Genomic DNA, 15,388 nt, shown 5'->3' with positions numbered 1-15,388 from the left:
AGGAACATGTGAATTAAAGCTCAATTTGCATTAAAAAAAGACTACCAGCATTAATGCAGTAGAATGAGGAACCTTGCAAATCTCTTTTCTTTTTTCAAAATGTCAGCTGTAACCAATGAGCTGCTGAACAGATAAGCTATTTTACAATTGAATTTTAAAACAGAAGCACAAGTAACTTGCCTCCTTAGCATGTAATCAAAATATGTAAGAAATGTGTCAGCAGTTTTCCTTTTTTCAGCAGTCTCAAATGAAGACATCCAGTAAAAACCATGAGCCTTGCAACTGTAGGCCATTAAGGCAACTCCAAGCTTTGAAAATCGTCATCCGATCCCAGATCTTGATTACATTTATCTGAATCATATGGACGCTGAAGTCTATGCAGTGCCTTGTGACAGTGTTGTTTACCAATGAACTCTATAAATTCCAGGTATAACAGAAGGGACACACAACAGGCAAGGCAGACCACTACCATTTTTATATTTTAGAAAATCCCAACCCTTGCAGCTAAGAAGACTGGACGCTATAGTTACAACACATCTAGAGCTGTAGAAGAATGGAAACACAATAGATAAATGGGGGTGGGGAGACACCACTGTGGCTATTTCCAGCCATTTACTTACAGAAAACCCAGCATAAACTGGAACACAGCAAGGACGAAGAGGCCTTGCTAACCAAACATACCCCAATAGGAAAGTAGCACATGATTTTTTTTTTACCTATTTAAAACACAGGTAGCAGGGGGAACAAGGATGTGGGGAGTAACTGCTAAGTTCCTTGTACTACAAGGAAGGAATAAGTAAAAAAACCCAAGCCTGCAGGCAGGTTTTTGTTTAGTGAGCCTCTTTCTTTTTCTTTTTCTTTCTTTCTGTGCTGCTGGTAACCGTGGTAAGTATAAAAACAAAGAAAAATAATCTATTTATTTTGTAGAACAAGTCAGTAGTCCGAGACATAGAAAAAAGTAAAAACCAGTCCTTAAAAAAATGGGTTTACTAAAACAATTGTTATTTGGGAATACTACCCATCCCCCACCCCACCCCTTCCTCAGCCACCTATCTTCCAGAAAACAGAGGGGCGGGGAAGTTAAAGTGGATTTGCGGCCAAGTGAAGGCCTTTAAATTCATCAACAACTAAAGGTGAGGAAGCAAACCGCATCTTATGGGCAGCCTACTGGTACTGCAAAACTAACTGGATGATGCTGGGGACACTGTGACTTTGAAGATTTTCACAGAAGACATGTCAGTGCAGAATCAAGAAAAAAGCTGGGCTGCACTCATGATATCCATGACCAGCTGCACCTTGCTTTAAACAATTTAGTGACAGTGTGTTGGTAAAGCTCAAGACAAGAGAAAAAGAGCTACCAAAGCAGGAAGGAGTGCTTTGCCAAGGTAACATGCCTCAGCTCCGAATTCATTCATATGTGAGCTTTCCCCAAGAAGGACCATGATCCAAATTTCTTTGGGGTAAATACAAAGCCAATGTTTTCGAGATCTACAGTTCTTCTGCTTCTAAGAGCAGAAGAGACAGGAGTTTTCTATCCTCCTGGTGTGGTGTTTAAAGCAGGTTCCGTAACGTTGCCTCAATGACCTGAACAGGCTGAAGGAAAAACCATCTCCCCTCAACCAACCTGCCGTTATGGGGCAGCTCAGAGGGCTCAAGATTCTCCAGAGTGCTCTCAATTTAAACTGTCGAGGCAAAATATATATATGTACATATATATCCATGGGCCTCACATCTGCTTAGTCTGAAGGCAGCAGCTACACTTAAGCCTTCCGCAGGAAACAAGGGAGTAAAAATACTGACTGGGCCTTCAAACAAGATGATATCTGCATAGCTGGGCCAGTACCCCATTGCCTGTGACATCCGCTTCATGTAATGGAAGCCAGCTACGTATGGCCAGCTCCACTATAGGGCTGTATGTCTGCCAGAAGTGTAGCTTTCCAAGCGGCCGTGTTAGCTTCACACCTTCTTAATGTTCCATTTCCCTCAAGTCCCATCAAGACCAAGTAGCTGCTAACTTGTCTTCTTGAGGTCTTCCATGGGTAGCTTGTAGCTCAGCAGGAAGTGAGGCGGTGTTGGACTACCTCTTCCTTGCTTCTGTTTCTTTGCACAGTTAATACAGATATAATCTTCGCTTTCTGCCATTTCTGGCGAGACACCAACACAAACTTGATGAAACCATTCATCACAGCCCCCATCGCACTGCACCCAGTCTACCTGTAAGACACAATACAGGCATGTTAGTTAAATTGCATGAGTTCATCATTTAGCCAAAACCTTGGTTAGAGGTTGAGTGGATATTATCCGAGCATGAGCATGTAACAAAAAGAACCAGGATTAGATCACTGTCTATAGAGATTCTCAGTCATACAGGTCTTGGTTGTCCCAAAGATGTTTTTTCAAGAGGCAACCGGACTTTCTGGTTTTTCTTTGAATGGGTTTCACTTCTTGAATGAGAAGCGAAACGTCTTCAAAGAAAAACAAGAAAGGCCCATCACACCTTTGGGACAGCATTAGATAACCTAAATATACTTCCTTTTTAAGGGTAAAGTATCATGTACTGTATTTTTTGTTTTCAGCATCAAAGCTGTATTCCAAGTCACTCATATACAAGTAAAGTTTTATAAAATATGAAGAATCCAGAGGAATACAAGATCCAGACAAATATTGACTCTCTTACATTATAATTAGTGTATATTACCTGTATCTTCAAAATACATTATGTGCAAAATATGTGATGCTTTTAACAAATAACATGAATGAAAACTGTACCATTCTCAGCGAGATCTGACAAGTCATGATAGCAATGCTAGAAATGGCTTGTAATATCCATTGAACAATGGGGGTAGCAGTACCTAGACAAACATATGTGTTGGACTTGGAAGCTGTACAAGATTAATAGTTGGATGGAAGATCAAGAAATCCCAGGGTCGGAAGGGTAAAGTAGGAAGATGACAGAGGGAACAGCTGGAAGAATGGAGCGACATTCCATAGTTACAGATATTTCAACATTTCCAGAGTCAACAGAAGTTGAGTGAGCCAAAGCTATTTTACTCAAACATGTTTTTTTAAAAAAACAATTACATTGTTCATTTCCCATTTATCCTCATAACCTCAGAAAGAATCTAGGAGATAAAATGATCAGCTTTCTCTGTTCAAAGGACAATCTGTATTTTAACAGTAAACTGCAAAGAAATGTAACAATTGAGGGGAAAATCTAGAGTTCAGGAAAAATCTAGAGTTTGGAAACAGATCAAATGCTTTGTAGGCAGAAAGTTTGAGTTCAGCATCCAACAACTATAGGTCCTACTTAGGAATAGGAATACAGCTTAGCTGCGCTCAACCTGAGGAGACGATATTATGCTACCTAGGAAAAAGACATGAGTCATTGTAAAGCAATTTCATTTAATGCGGGCATAACCATGAATCCCTATTATTGTGTACTCTTAAGATAAATTAGCTTCATAGTTAACCCACAGTGGTTGTAGGTCCACTGTAAAATTCTCATCCATGCGGAAAAGAGTTTTTTCCCCTTCTTTTGCTGCTCTAATCTCAGTTTGTGCTTATATGCCATCACTCAAAGGATCCCTGGTTTGTTTTTCTGTTTCAGTTTTTGTTTGTAAAAGGTAGTAGATGATTAATGGCCACTATACATTGGCAGAACTGGGACAAAAAAGGTGGAAATGTTGAAATGATAGCAGTGAGGGCAATATTCCAACACTGACATCCAATCCCATTTTCTTTACTTCACCTTGTCTCTAAGGAGTTCAATCTGTATTTCATTCTGGTTAACATAGTAGCCTTGTTTACATTTGATGACTTGGTTAGAAAAGGCTTTGATTTTGGTTCAACTATCCAAACTGCAGTGTGAGAGAAAAGTGGCAGTTATTTTTACAGCACTACATTTCTACAGTAAATACTCTGATGCTAAATTCACCCACTGCTTGAGGCCTGGCAATGGGTACCCCTGCCCCCCAAAAAAATGGGTGGATCCCAACATCTACATCCAGGAAAGACTTTCAGGGTAACCACCAACTTCTGCATCTCCATGATAATCCTAGGTCTGTCCCAATAACCAACTCCATTAACATGTTCATCCATGGAGTTCATCAAGACTGACTTGAAGGGGGAGAGGAGGAGGAGAAGAGAAGCTTTGAATATCATAATTGGCCCAAGCTCGTTTTGAGCTGGAGAAGGTTCTGCATATTCGTTGCACAGCAAAGGTGACAAGCAAATAAGTACTGGAGCGCATACCACCAGACATGTCGCTGGAAGGCAAAATCACAATACTGTGTCCCACTTATTTTAGCCCTGTCATTCAGGGGAATTCACTGGGGGGAAAGCAATTATGCTGGAAAAGTTAGCAGTAAAAGGAAACCATGCCTCCAAAGAACATAGTGACTGAACACCATCAAAACTGACACCGGCCAGAGAAGGGTTGTCAAACTCCTAGCCCAGGCATGTCCAAAGTCCGGCCCACGGGCCTTTTGCGGCCCGGGGGGCGGTTTAATACGGCCCTCTAACAGCCCTCCCTGCTCTGTGTAAATGCGGCCCTCCCACGGCCCTCCCTTCTGATTGAGGCAAGGCGACTTGCTTGTAAACTGGTCAGGCCACATTCGTACCAAAGAAAAGGGGGAAACTTCTATCTCCCTTGGGGGGGAGAGAGAAAGGGCGCCTTTTGAGGAAACGAGAGACCAAGCCTCATGGGTATCGCCGAAGAATGCGTGCCGTAGCCTTCACAACACAGGCTGTGAAATGGGCAAACTACCAGGCGGAGCAGGCGCAGTACGTGAAGCACGGGGCCAAGGGATACTTGTACCTAGCCAGTGGGCTGCATGTGTCACACACTAGCCCCACCCACGCCCAGTTTAGCAAAGGGGGGGGGGAAGCCCCGATACATCGTGTGATGCTCCCGTAACCTGAGTTTGACACCCCTGAGCCAGAGTGTAAATGTAAAGGTTCCCCTCGCATATATGTGCTAGTCATTCCCGACTCTAGGGGGCAGTGCTCATCTGTGTTTCAAAGCCGTAGCGCCGTTTCAACGCCGAAAGCACAAGGAACGCTGTTACCTTCCCACCAAAGGTGGTCCCTATTTTTCCACTTGCACTTTTACATGCTTTCGAACTGCAACGTTGGCAGAAGCTGGGACAAGTAACGGGAGCTCACTCCGTTACGCGACACTAGGGATTCAAACTGCCGACCTTTCTGAACAACAAGCTCAGTGCCTTAGCCACTGAGCCACCTCATCCGTGAGCCAGAGCATAGAACAACTCAAAGAGGTAGTGCAAGATTGGAAGACACGGAGAGACCTGGCCGGTAAAACTGCCAAGATTTGGACGCGACCGAATGGATAACATCATCATTTTGTCCAAATTTGAAATCAAGACAATCTATTACAAAGACATTTATTATGGGCAGATATTGAGAACCTTCTCTACATTTACTTAACTGGGTTAATGAGCTGCTACAGATCTGTCATAAAACATTGTACATCTCTTGGAATATACTTTTTTTTTACTTGTCAATGGCCCGATTAGTGTGGAAAAACAATAGGCTGCCTTCAGGCAGTTGCACCCAATTAACTTTTTAAATCTTAAATATTGGCACACATTCTGATCTGTGAATACCACAGGAGGAAGTGTAAAGAGACAAGTGTTTTCAAAACTAATTAATAGATACTACTAGTTTTATTTGTATTTTTATCTGCTGCCACTGTTGTCTGAAAAAATACAATCCAGTGAAATGTATTTTCAAGAAACACACCCTGGAAACTATAGAATTAATTGTTTGTAACTAATATAACTAAGACCAAGACTGTGACTCTTTTGCTGGATGTTTTTGTACTGTCTATATCTCTGTAAGCTTATTCTGCAGATTGGAACAATTAGCCAGGAAGTAAACAGGCAGGTAGTCCTCGACTTATAACCATTCATTTAGCAGCTGTTCTAAGTTGCAATGGCCCTTTTTGGTTTACGACCAGTTCTCACACTTATGACCGTTGTATCATCCAGAGGTCATGTGATCACCATTTGCAATCTTCCCAGCTGGCTTCTGACAAGCAGAGTCAATGGGGGGAAATCAAATTCACTTATGTAGGTATGATTCACTTAGCTGCAGGGACTTGCTTAACAACTAAGGCAAAAGGGGTCATAAAATCAGGCAAAATTCCCTTAACCACCACCTTGCTTATAAATGGAAATTCTGGCCCCAACTGAGGTCATAAGTTGAGGATGAACTTCTCTTCTGGATCAGATGTAGCCTAGCATCCTGTTCCTACTTTGGCCCACAGAGTTCAACTACAATGTGAATGTTTTCTTGCTCACTTTCCTTCTAATACTAGAGAAAACAGTCATCATAATTATTATCTATAGTCTTTTTCCATTAATTTCTCTCTTGTCTTTTTCTGCACCTTTAAATGTTATCAAGATAGTAGGTTTTTAGCTCATTGGTAATATTGGACACCACCCAGAGTTGCTATGATGTTTTGTAATCTTACAAATTTGATGGATGTGTGTGCCTGCACACAAGCTTTATAAGATAACTGCAGAGTTAGCATTCATAAAATTACTTTAGACATTTTGTTCATTATGACAGGTGAAAGCTCAAAGGCTTGCAAAATGAAGTCACTTGTGCCTTTCCATTAGATCATCTTTACAGGACAGATTGCACTCTCAATCCTAAAAGAAATTAGAGCAAAATATGCCACTAAATATCATTGATATGCATACAAATTGGTCCTTGAGATTATGCTTGTGCAGATGAGACAGCTGTGCTTTTTATTCAATACATATGATGTAGCATTATGTTTCGAGACAAGGAATGAAGGGGAAAATTCAACTGAAAGTCCAAGTATTGGCCAAGGTGGTCATGATTAACAGATCCTTCGATGACTACCAAGTCAGATAAAAGAACGTCTTCAATAAAGAACTTTAGAGCAGACTTCTCGGGCTCATTTCAGCTTAAATTTGGAGCATTGCTTGTTGCAGCTATCAAGAGCTACTTTTTAACATCTTATTTCTCAAAGCACCTAGAGAAGTGATGGCTAACCTTTTACTTTACTTTACTTTATTGTCATTGTACGTATATACACAGTAGACACAGACAATTTTCTGGAGTTGAAAGCATGCATGTGCGTGTGTGAATGCGCCAACGTGTGCCTGAACCCCCAAGATGCAACCTGCGCATGCGCCTCATTCCCCATGCATGCTCGTGCGCTACCTGCACACACCCTAGCCCCCTGCACACGCTCTGCCCCTTGCGCATGAGCGCCAGAGACCCAACAACCAGCTGGCCAGTGGGAGGCACACGCGCATGCACGCTAGAGTTGAACTAGGGTGACGGCTCTTGTGCCCAGAGAGGGGGCATTGTGTGCCACCTGTGACATACGTGCCATAAGTTCGTGCCATCACGGACTTAGAGCTTAGATGACATACGTGCCATCACGGACTTAGAGCTTTTCCTTATTAAAAATTAGGGTGTTGAATATCTTCATAATCTGGGTGAGAGCAACAGATTCTGGCAAAACTGAATAGCTATGGGTACGTACCCCCTCCTGGATCCAACGATTCCACACCTTTGATCCTTGATCCTTTAGCCCATTCAAAGCTGGCATGCAGTTTAGGGGTCTTCCTGGACCCCATTCCCTGCTTCATGCAGACCTATCTCGTGTAACAAGTACACTAGTTTCTGAATCAGAAGAACCTTGGGACAGTCACTCATGCTCTGGTCACTTTGTGTGTGTGGATTACCATAACACACTGTATATGAAGTCACCTTTGAAAATCACTTGGAAGCTACAGATGGTCCAGAATGTAGCAACCCAGGTGGTTCTGTATGCCCACGTAACACATCTGCTTCCTGGTCACACTGGTTGTCAGGATATGCCAACTTTTTCTGCATAGCCAATCCTATCTGCATTTATTGTTGTACACTGCCCAGAGTCGTTTTGAATTGGATGTCATTACAAATTTAATACATTAAATTAAATTAAACCTTGGAGCTGGAGTACTAAGCAGTAAACTCCAGTGACTGCTTTAAATTTATCATTCCAGGTCATCTCTTGAAATGAGTCATTCGGCGTATATTATTATGCTTCCTTAGGGCTACTATTAAAGGGAGGACAAATTAACCAATATGATTTCTTAAGTATAATAATAATATAGTTAGGACACAAGTATACATAACTGTCTTGTGCCAGGAATGGTTTTCCTGTGATTTCTAAAAAAAAATCTACCAATCTCTTGGCAGTTGACAACTTTGAATTGGACAAGCATTTAATAAAAAGGCATAAATTAGTAGTATATTTTAAATTACCACTACTTACAAAGTTTATACAAAATGAAATAACCAGTGCATTGTATATATTAATCTATTCCGAATGGAATTAGTTTATACAACAAAATGATTTAATTTCTTCAGAAAGTGCTTCTTAGTTTTCTGCAGTTAAGCCCTGCAGCAAAGTTCTGTCTTTTGTAGCATATGGAAATTTTTGCAGCAGCTTCAGTCCTTATGCAAGATTTACATTTCCCACAAAGGAACATACATACACACACACGCGCATATGTGCAATTGAAAACTAAGAAGCACTTGGTCATATTGGTTAATTTGTTAATATATATCCAAAATTGATTTGTGGGAAGTTCCCTAAACAAAATCGCAAAACTCCTGAGAGTACTCCTCCAAGCAGACTGTTTCTGACTAGAATCCATAGTTGTCGCAAGCAGACCTGCAAAAATTCTCCGAAAGGGGAAAATAATGAAATTTACTATAATCAAATCCGATCACTTTAAAAAAAATCTATGCAGGTTTACTACCAAGAGAGAAGAATAGAACAGAGCATGTGGTTTCCTTCAACTGACTTAAAAGCTTTTGTGCGAGGATCTTTGGAAGATTAGTTTTCTTTCATAAAGATAGCCATCTTAGGGACTTCAGTATGAAGGAACAGTATTGTGATAAGAGTATTCTGGATATCAGCACCTTTCTTACAGCATCATCAGGGAGGCAGATGAGGGAATGGGAAAAAACTTATAAATGGAAGGACAATATACAAATTCAAGATTTCTTTACTAGTTGTTGGCTGATGAGCATAATCCAGTGGCCATGACCGAATCTGCTTTAGCAAAGTCTCCTCAAATGTCCATACTGAAAGAGTACACAGTATATACCAGCATCAATTGGTATATATGTGTGTTTCAAGTCTGTACTGGCTGCCAAGTTTGCTTCGGGGCCCAATTTCAAGGTGCTGGTTTTAATCTTTAAAATCTTTCACGGCCTGGGGCAGGATTATCTGAATGACTACCACTTCCTGACTATATTTCCCCATCCCTACTGGGGTGATAAAAAAGGCATGCTTTGGTTTCTGCTAGTAGGGGTCTATGCTTAGCAGGTTCCAGGAGGCAAGCCATCTCTGGCACGGCGTCTACCATTTGTAACATCTCCATCCCCCTGAAGTTAGGTTAGGTGTTCATGCAGTCCCTCAAGGCCTGGCTTTGTAATTAGGCCTGGGTTCCAGGAGAACAGTAAAATCTTAACAATGGTTCCATCACTGTAGTTGATGTTTGTTCTCTCCTGGCAGTGGTTGTTGTTGTTTTTTTAATAACAGCACTTAGCAATAGCACTTAAGACTTATATACCGCTTCACAGTGTTTTTACAGCCCTCTCTAAGCGGTTTACAGAGTCAGCCTATTGCCCCCAACAATCTGGGCCTTCATTTTTACCCACCTCGGAAGGATGGAAGGCTGAGTCCACCTTGAGCCTGGTGAGATTTGAACTGCCAAATTGCAGGCAGTCAGCAGAAGTAGCCTGCAGTACTGCACTCTAACCACCGCACCACCATGGCTCGTAATGACCGTTTTATTTTATTTTTTAATAATGGTTCTTTCTGAGTATTTATTATTTTAATTGTGTTGTATGCTGCCCAGAGGCATATTTTGTGGGACAGGGAGCCATACCAATTTGATGGATAAATAAATCATAAAATCCCTTCTCAAAGAACAGGCATGTTATTGGGTTTGCATTTTGACCTTTTAAATAAAAGCATGGCAAAACCTCTCAAAGATACAGACAGCCCTGGAGTCTGAAGCAACGCTCTTTGAAAACATCAATCAAGGGGACCCACCTTGTCCTTGCACGGCCTCTGACAGTTTTGTGCAGCACACACTGCGTTTTCATCATCCGACTCTTCTGCTCCCGACCAGTCGTACTTGGAGGGGATGTCCAAAACTTTCTTCTCCCTCTTTTTTTCAGTGCAATCTTTCACCAGCTCTATCTTTGTTGCCGCTACTTTCTCACGCTTCTTCTTTCGTTCTTCTTCTTTAGCCAGCTTTTTGGCCAGTTTATTCAGCTCCTTTGTCTTGTCCATTGTTAGTTTTAGCTTCTTTTTCTTTGGTTTCTCCAACTTCTTCAGCTCTTTAGACTTCTGCTTCAGGTCGCCAAAGAACTGCTCTGCTTTCTCTAGCTTGCGCTTCCTTTTTCTCTCCGAGGCATCTCTTCCCCGGGTTTTTAATGGCTTCTCGTCCATGCTCTCATCCTTTAAGAAACAAAAAGTTGTGGATGATGGCCAGATTATTCCCTTGCGTATCATAAAAGCAAAATGAAAAGAAGCTAGTTTCCATAAGCACACAGCGCTGCCAGTGAGTGAATAAGCTCATTAACAGGAGAAAAGAGGCAAAGTAAATAATAATCACAATGCCAATTTAAAGTCTAAGGTGGCACGCTCTATTTTGGAACCAAATGAGTGTTAAACAAATTGTAAGATAACATACATATACCCCAAGCTAGTAATCTGCTTCCTTGAGGAGAGCCAATTAGAAGGATTGGAATGGAAAGCAAGTCATCATTTGCCAAAGAAAAAAAGCGGGGGGGGGGGGAGTTGGGTGGGGGTGTTTCTAGACATATTTCTTCTTCCCCTGCCTCAAAAAATGAATTATTTTCAGGAGGCTGAATCTGACCATTTCACTTTCAATATCTGGGAGACCATGAGTTCAAGTCCTACCCTAGCCATGTAAGCCAGCTGGGCGACCTTGGGCCAGTCACTTTCTCACAGCTCAACCATCACGCAGGGTTATTGTTGGAAGAAAAATAGGAGGAGGAAGTGTGCTGGATAGGTTGGGCGCCTTCAGTTATTTGTAAAAGTAAAGACAGAATAAATATGCACACCTTACAATAACAGAGGTTTAGACTGAGGTTTCCCTCTGCTAACAGCAATCAACAAGCTTTTGGCTGCATTTGAATAGGAATGACCCAACGTTCCTGGTACTTGAAATAGGGACAGGGTATTTTTTTGCATCAAATTATAAAATCCTTTCCTCAGGATGATCCTGATTTTTAAGCATGAATATGTGGTACAATGTTCCACTGTATAGATTCAGTGAGAAAAAAAAGAGTTAATAAGAGTGGAAAGGCAGATGCAATGAGCTGATAGGAGTTTTAAGGAAGACTTTGATAAAAAGCAAATCCTGAAGAGTAAATTAGGAGGCGGCAATCCAAGAAAGAGATGAAATAGCAGCAGTGCTCTCTGCAATACCATTTTGCCAAAGTTAATTTTTTTGCTATTTTATGATAGAAAATGCCTATCTTTTACCTCCATGATATGAAGAAATCTATCTTCAGAGGGTGGATGCGTGGCCTGCAAAATCCGCCAGATGTGCTGGGTTTCATCAAGAGATACTTCTAAGATATCTCCTATCATCATTAGATCTTCTAGCTGTGATTTGGCTCCAGAAGAGAGTTCAAGCACAGGAGGTTCTAAACTGCGAGGAACTAAAGGGCTTTTACGGGGTTGCTTTCTTGGGGTATTGGAACCTTTTAAAAAGAAGCACAAAGGGGAAAAAAACATGTTTAAGACTAAAGGGTAGAAAACAAACAAATAACATGAAATGTAAAAAGGACTACCCAGTTTCCTAGAAGTTGATGGCCTCTTTGTCATTAATTATAGACAATGAGGGTTTAAGACTCTAAAGAAACTCAGAATCTGTAGTTGATTGATACAGGTGCCACTAAGCACTTATTTGGAGTACACAACCTAAGATCCCAGAGATATATACAATTTCTGAAACCTTCGAAAAGTTGCAGTTACAGTTAACAGTTGCAGAAACAGAACATGATTAAATACTAGTTCTGTTCACGTTTTGAAAATGATTTGAAAGAAGCTTGGGCAATCACCTGTCTATTATTCATTAATAGCTACGTTGTTTTTCAGATTTTTATGTGTGTTTTTTTAAAAAATACCACTGCTTTAAGAATCATTTTAACTCATTAAGATAGCTACATTTTTTGTAGGTTTATGCAGAAGCCTGAGAAAATACACGACTGTAGTACTTAATAATAGAGTGGATTGTGCTCATATGGCCTCCAAAACATGCTACAAAGCGAATGTCTGGAGTATCATAACCTGTCTGCCTGTTGGTAAATGAAGTTAACCAAATCTAGTTTTCATCTTGGCCTTGCCAATTTTTGGCCCCAGAATGCTTCATTTTTTAATTTAACTTATAAACTGTTTAGAGAATTTTTTTTGTGAATTAAGGAGCTTATAAATTGCAGTAACAAATAAATGGCATGTAGATATAATTTGGGGGGGGGGGGGAGAGAATTACCTTGAGAACAGCTTTTTGAAGCTGATGAATATGCGTGTTCAGCACAGAAAGAGGGAGCCGTCCACATATGTGTTACTACTTCTTCAGATTTGATTGGAATTTCTTCATCACAGAAGAGGTTAGGCTCCAGACTGCTAGAAGACTTTACACTGGCATTGTCCTAAAGAAAAATACAGCAGAAATATGAGATTATGGAACGGAATCTAAACATTTTAATACAACTCACCAGATTTGTTAACAGAATTACATTAAATTTCTTCCTTTGAGTTACTACAGCAATACATGGCCAAAGATAGTTATAGCATAATAAAAAAGAGGATAGTGCATTTTGCTTTTCTAAAAATGTAAAGTTTGCACTAACTTCTTTTTTTTAAATCAAAATTTCTCAAGAGGCTCCTGATCATTGTAACAAACAACTTTACAGTATAGGATTGCAAGGTTTGTTACTGGTGAAGTCCCACTGAAGGAATAAAACAATTAACAATAGTGAGCTCAGAAATGTTATTGCAAGACTTACCTTTATATCATAGCCATATGCTTCCCTAATGTCTTCATCTGAATCCGTCTCCTCGTCATCATAATCAATAGTCTGTCGAGGAGATGAGGATACACTACTCGTAGCCCGATTAAACCCAGACTGCTGAAAACTAGTCAAATGACCCTATGTGAAGAAAGACACTTTCTGAGTTAAAAAAGCATCAGGTAAAACTTGTAGAGGGTAACAAAAGTTACTCAAGTTGATTAACAGCATTGTAAATCAGATTACAAGAAACTAATATTTGCTTTAAAATTATATTTCTAATAATAAGAGTTGAAATTTCATTTCTAAGCTGCTTTTTTTAAATGAACACAAACAGAAACACAAAACCATCTTCCATTACAAATTGTAGAAAGGGTGACGGTTGGTTACAAAAACTTCCGTGCGTCCCCTTCCACAGTCATCACCTATAATAATTCATATCGAATCACATATTTTTAAATCAAGTATGCAGTATTTATATACATTGCTTTCATCATACCTCAGCCTTCACTTGACTGTAATTGTTTATACATCCTTTTATATGAAATATTCCAATTTAAAGCAGAACCACATAATGGCATTCCATTAACTCCTCCCAACATCCTACAATAAAATTGCATCTTTATAACATGTTCTAAATAAAAAATTGATTGTTTAATTTCTAAACTTCCTTTCATAGTCTCCATTTGCAATTTATATAGTATTTCCTCTTAACAAACCAATACATATATATGCATTATTATCATTAGCAATCATGTATTTAACTATAACCATTATCACTTCATTTTATATATAAAACTCTAAATTTAACTAAATTTTACTTAATTTTTATTATCAGCTTTCATTACATCAACCTGTGTCTTTCCAGTAATAGTGCAGTCTTATGTCTTTTGCCATATGTAGCATTAGCATTCTGATTAATTTCTTGCTTATATAGACTTCTCAAGTTATTGTTCATTTCATTTCTTATGTAAACTCAAAGCCCTCCATTTGCTTCTTCAATCAGCTTATCTTTATTTATCACTTGTGCTTCTGATAAAGTTTCTCTCCTTACTTCCATCAATTTTTCTCTCTTTTCTTCTTCTGTACTTTGAAGGCTGGGATAGAGTTCCAGTCCATCTATCTCCCCTTTCCATATTCCACTCTTTTCATTTCCAGCCAGGCTCAATTTACTATCAATATCAACAGTTTTTTTTTTGTTTCTTTGATTATTTTCCCTTCAATTTTTAGAACTCTGTCCTCCACTTTTTCCATTTGATAAACATCCTCAATTTTTCCATCAAATTTTACTGTGCTGCGTTCTATATTCTCCAATCTCTTCTCATTTTTTTCTGTTACTGCTAAGATCTTTTGAATTCCAAACATAATCATTTGCAATGTTAAGGTTTCTTTTTCTTGTTGCGCCATTTTCCAATTTGTAAACACTGCCACTATAACATTCGAAGCTTTTCGTTAGATTTGAAGCGAGTTCATTTATAATATTTCAAAGTCAAGGTCTCTCCTCTCTCCACTCCATCTATTGAAAGAGTTCACGAAGAGCACCTGCATAAACAACCCGTGCTCTTCCCACTATCACTCACAGTAAACAAGCTGAGAGACTTTGAAGTGTAAAACAAATGATCAAAGGGAAGAAAAAAAAACAATATTTCCAGCCTCCAGTCTCCAAGTGGCAGTATTACTTCCTTTCCTTCTATTCTTACAGACCTCTTTGTATTCCTTTTAATATCTTCTTTATAATCCAAACTTAGAGAAAAGAAAAAAAACTTCTTAAATGGAGAAAAAAAACCATCCAGTCCAGCATTGTAAAAATAAAGGAAAAAAATCTTAATCCATTGGTATATAAAAATAAATTAAAAATAGAAGAAAAACTAATCAATTCAGTTTAAAAAATGGGAAATATTTGCAAAAGTTCCATCCATGAAAAAAGATTTAAAAAGACAAGGATAGCACACTGTCTAACGCAGCTTAATTTCACCGCTTATTTTCTTCTGTTTTCAAATTTAACTTCTTTGATTTTTTGGGGTAGTCCCTTGTCTAATAATAAAATTTCTTCACCAAACGGCACACTTTCTCTTTCTGCTTTCCTCCTGTTCCGGAGCTGTCCCAACTTCAGCAGCTTCAGTGGCTGCGCTTCTACTGTCGGCAAGAAGAGGTTTTTCTGGATCAATCAGGGACTTTGTGATGTCCCTGAGATCAGCAGGACATACTCTTCCCTGTCACCGTCTCTGCGGGACAGTTTAGGTTCAAAAGGACCATCCAGCGACAGAAGTATCGACTG

At 39.6% G+C, this 15,388-nt stretch overlaps 1 protein-coding gene across 3 annotated transcripts in view; it reads right to left on the bottom strand.

Moving 5' to 3' along the window:
• Window positions 1–457: 457 nt before the first annotated feature.
• The window catches only part of KDM5A (lysine demethylase 5A), a 53,254-nt gene continuing 38,323 nt past the window's right edge, over window positions 458–15,388 (bottom strand). For all 3 annotated transcript variants that reach the window (XM_081957275.1, XM_081957274.1, XM_081957276.1), the window contains 5 exons: window positions 13,108–13,251; window positions 12,591–12,750; window positions 11,579–11,799; window positions 10,115–10,525; window positions 458–2,214 (listed from right to left, as the gene is read on the bottom strand). In XM_081957275.1, coding sequence (XP_081813401.1) covers window positions 2,011–2,214; window positions 10,115–10,525; window positions 11,579–11,799; window positions 12,591–12,750; window positions 13,108–13,251 — 1,140 coding nt within the window. In that variant the 3' untranslated portion in view covers window positions 458–2,010. The remainder of the gene's footprint in view (window positions 2,215–10,114; window positions 10,526–11,578; window positions 11,800–12,590; window positions 12,751–13,107; window positions 13,252–15,388) is intronic.

This window comes from Natrix helvetica, assembly GCF_964273705.1.
Source record: "Natrix helvetica genome assembly, chromosome: 6".
NCBI classification, from domain to species: Eukaryota; Metazoa; Chordata; class Lepidosauria; order Squamata; family Natricidae; genus Natrix; species Natrix helvetica.
This window is presented reverse-complemented; position numbering and strand designations above follow the sequence as displayed.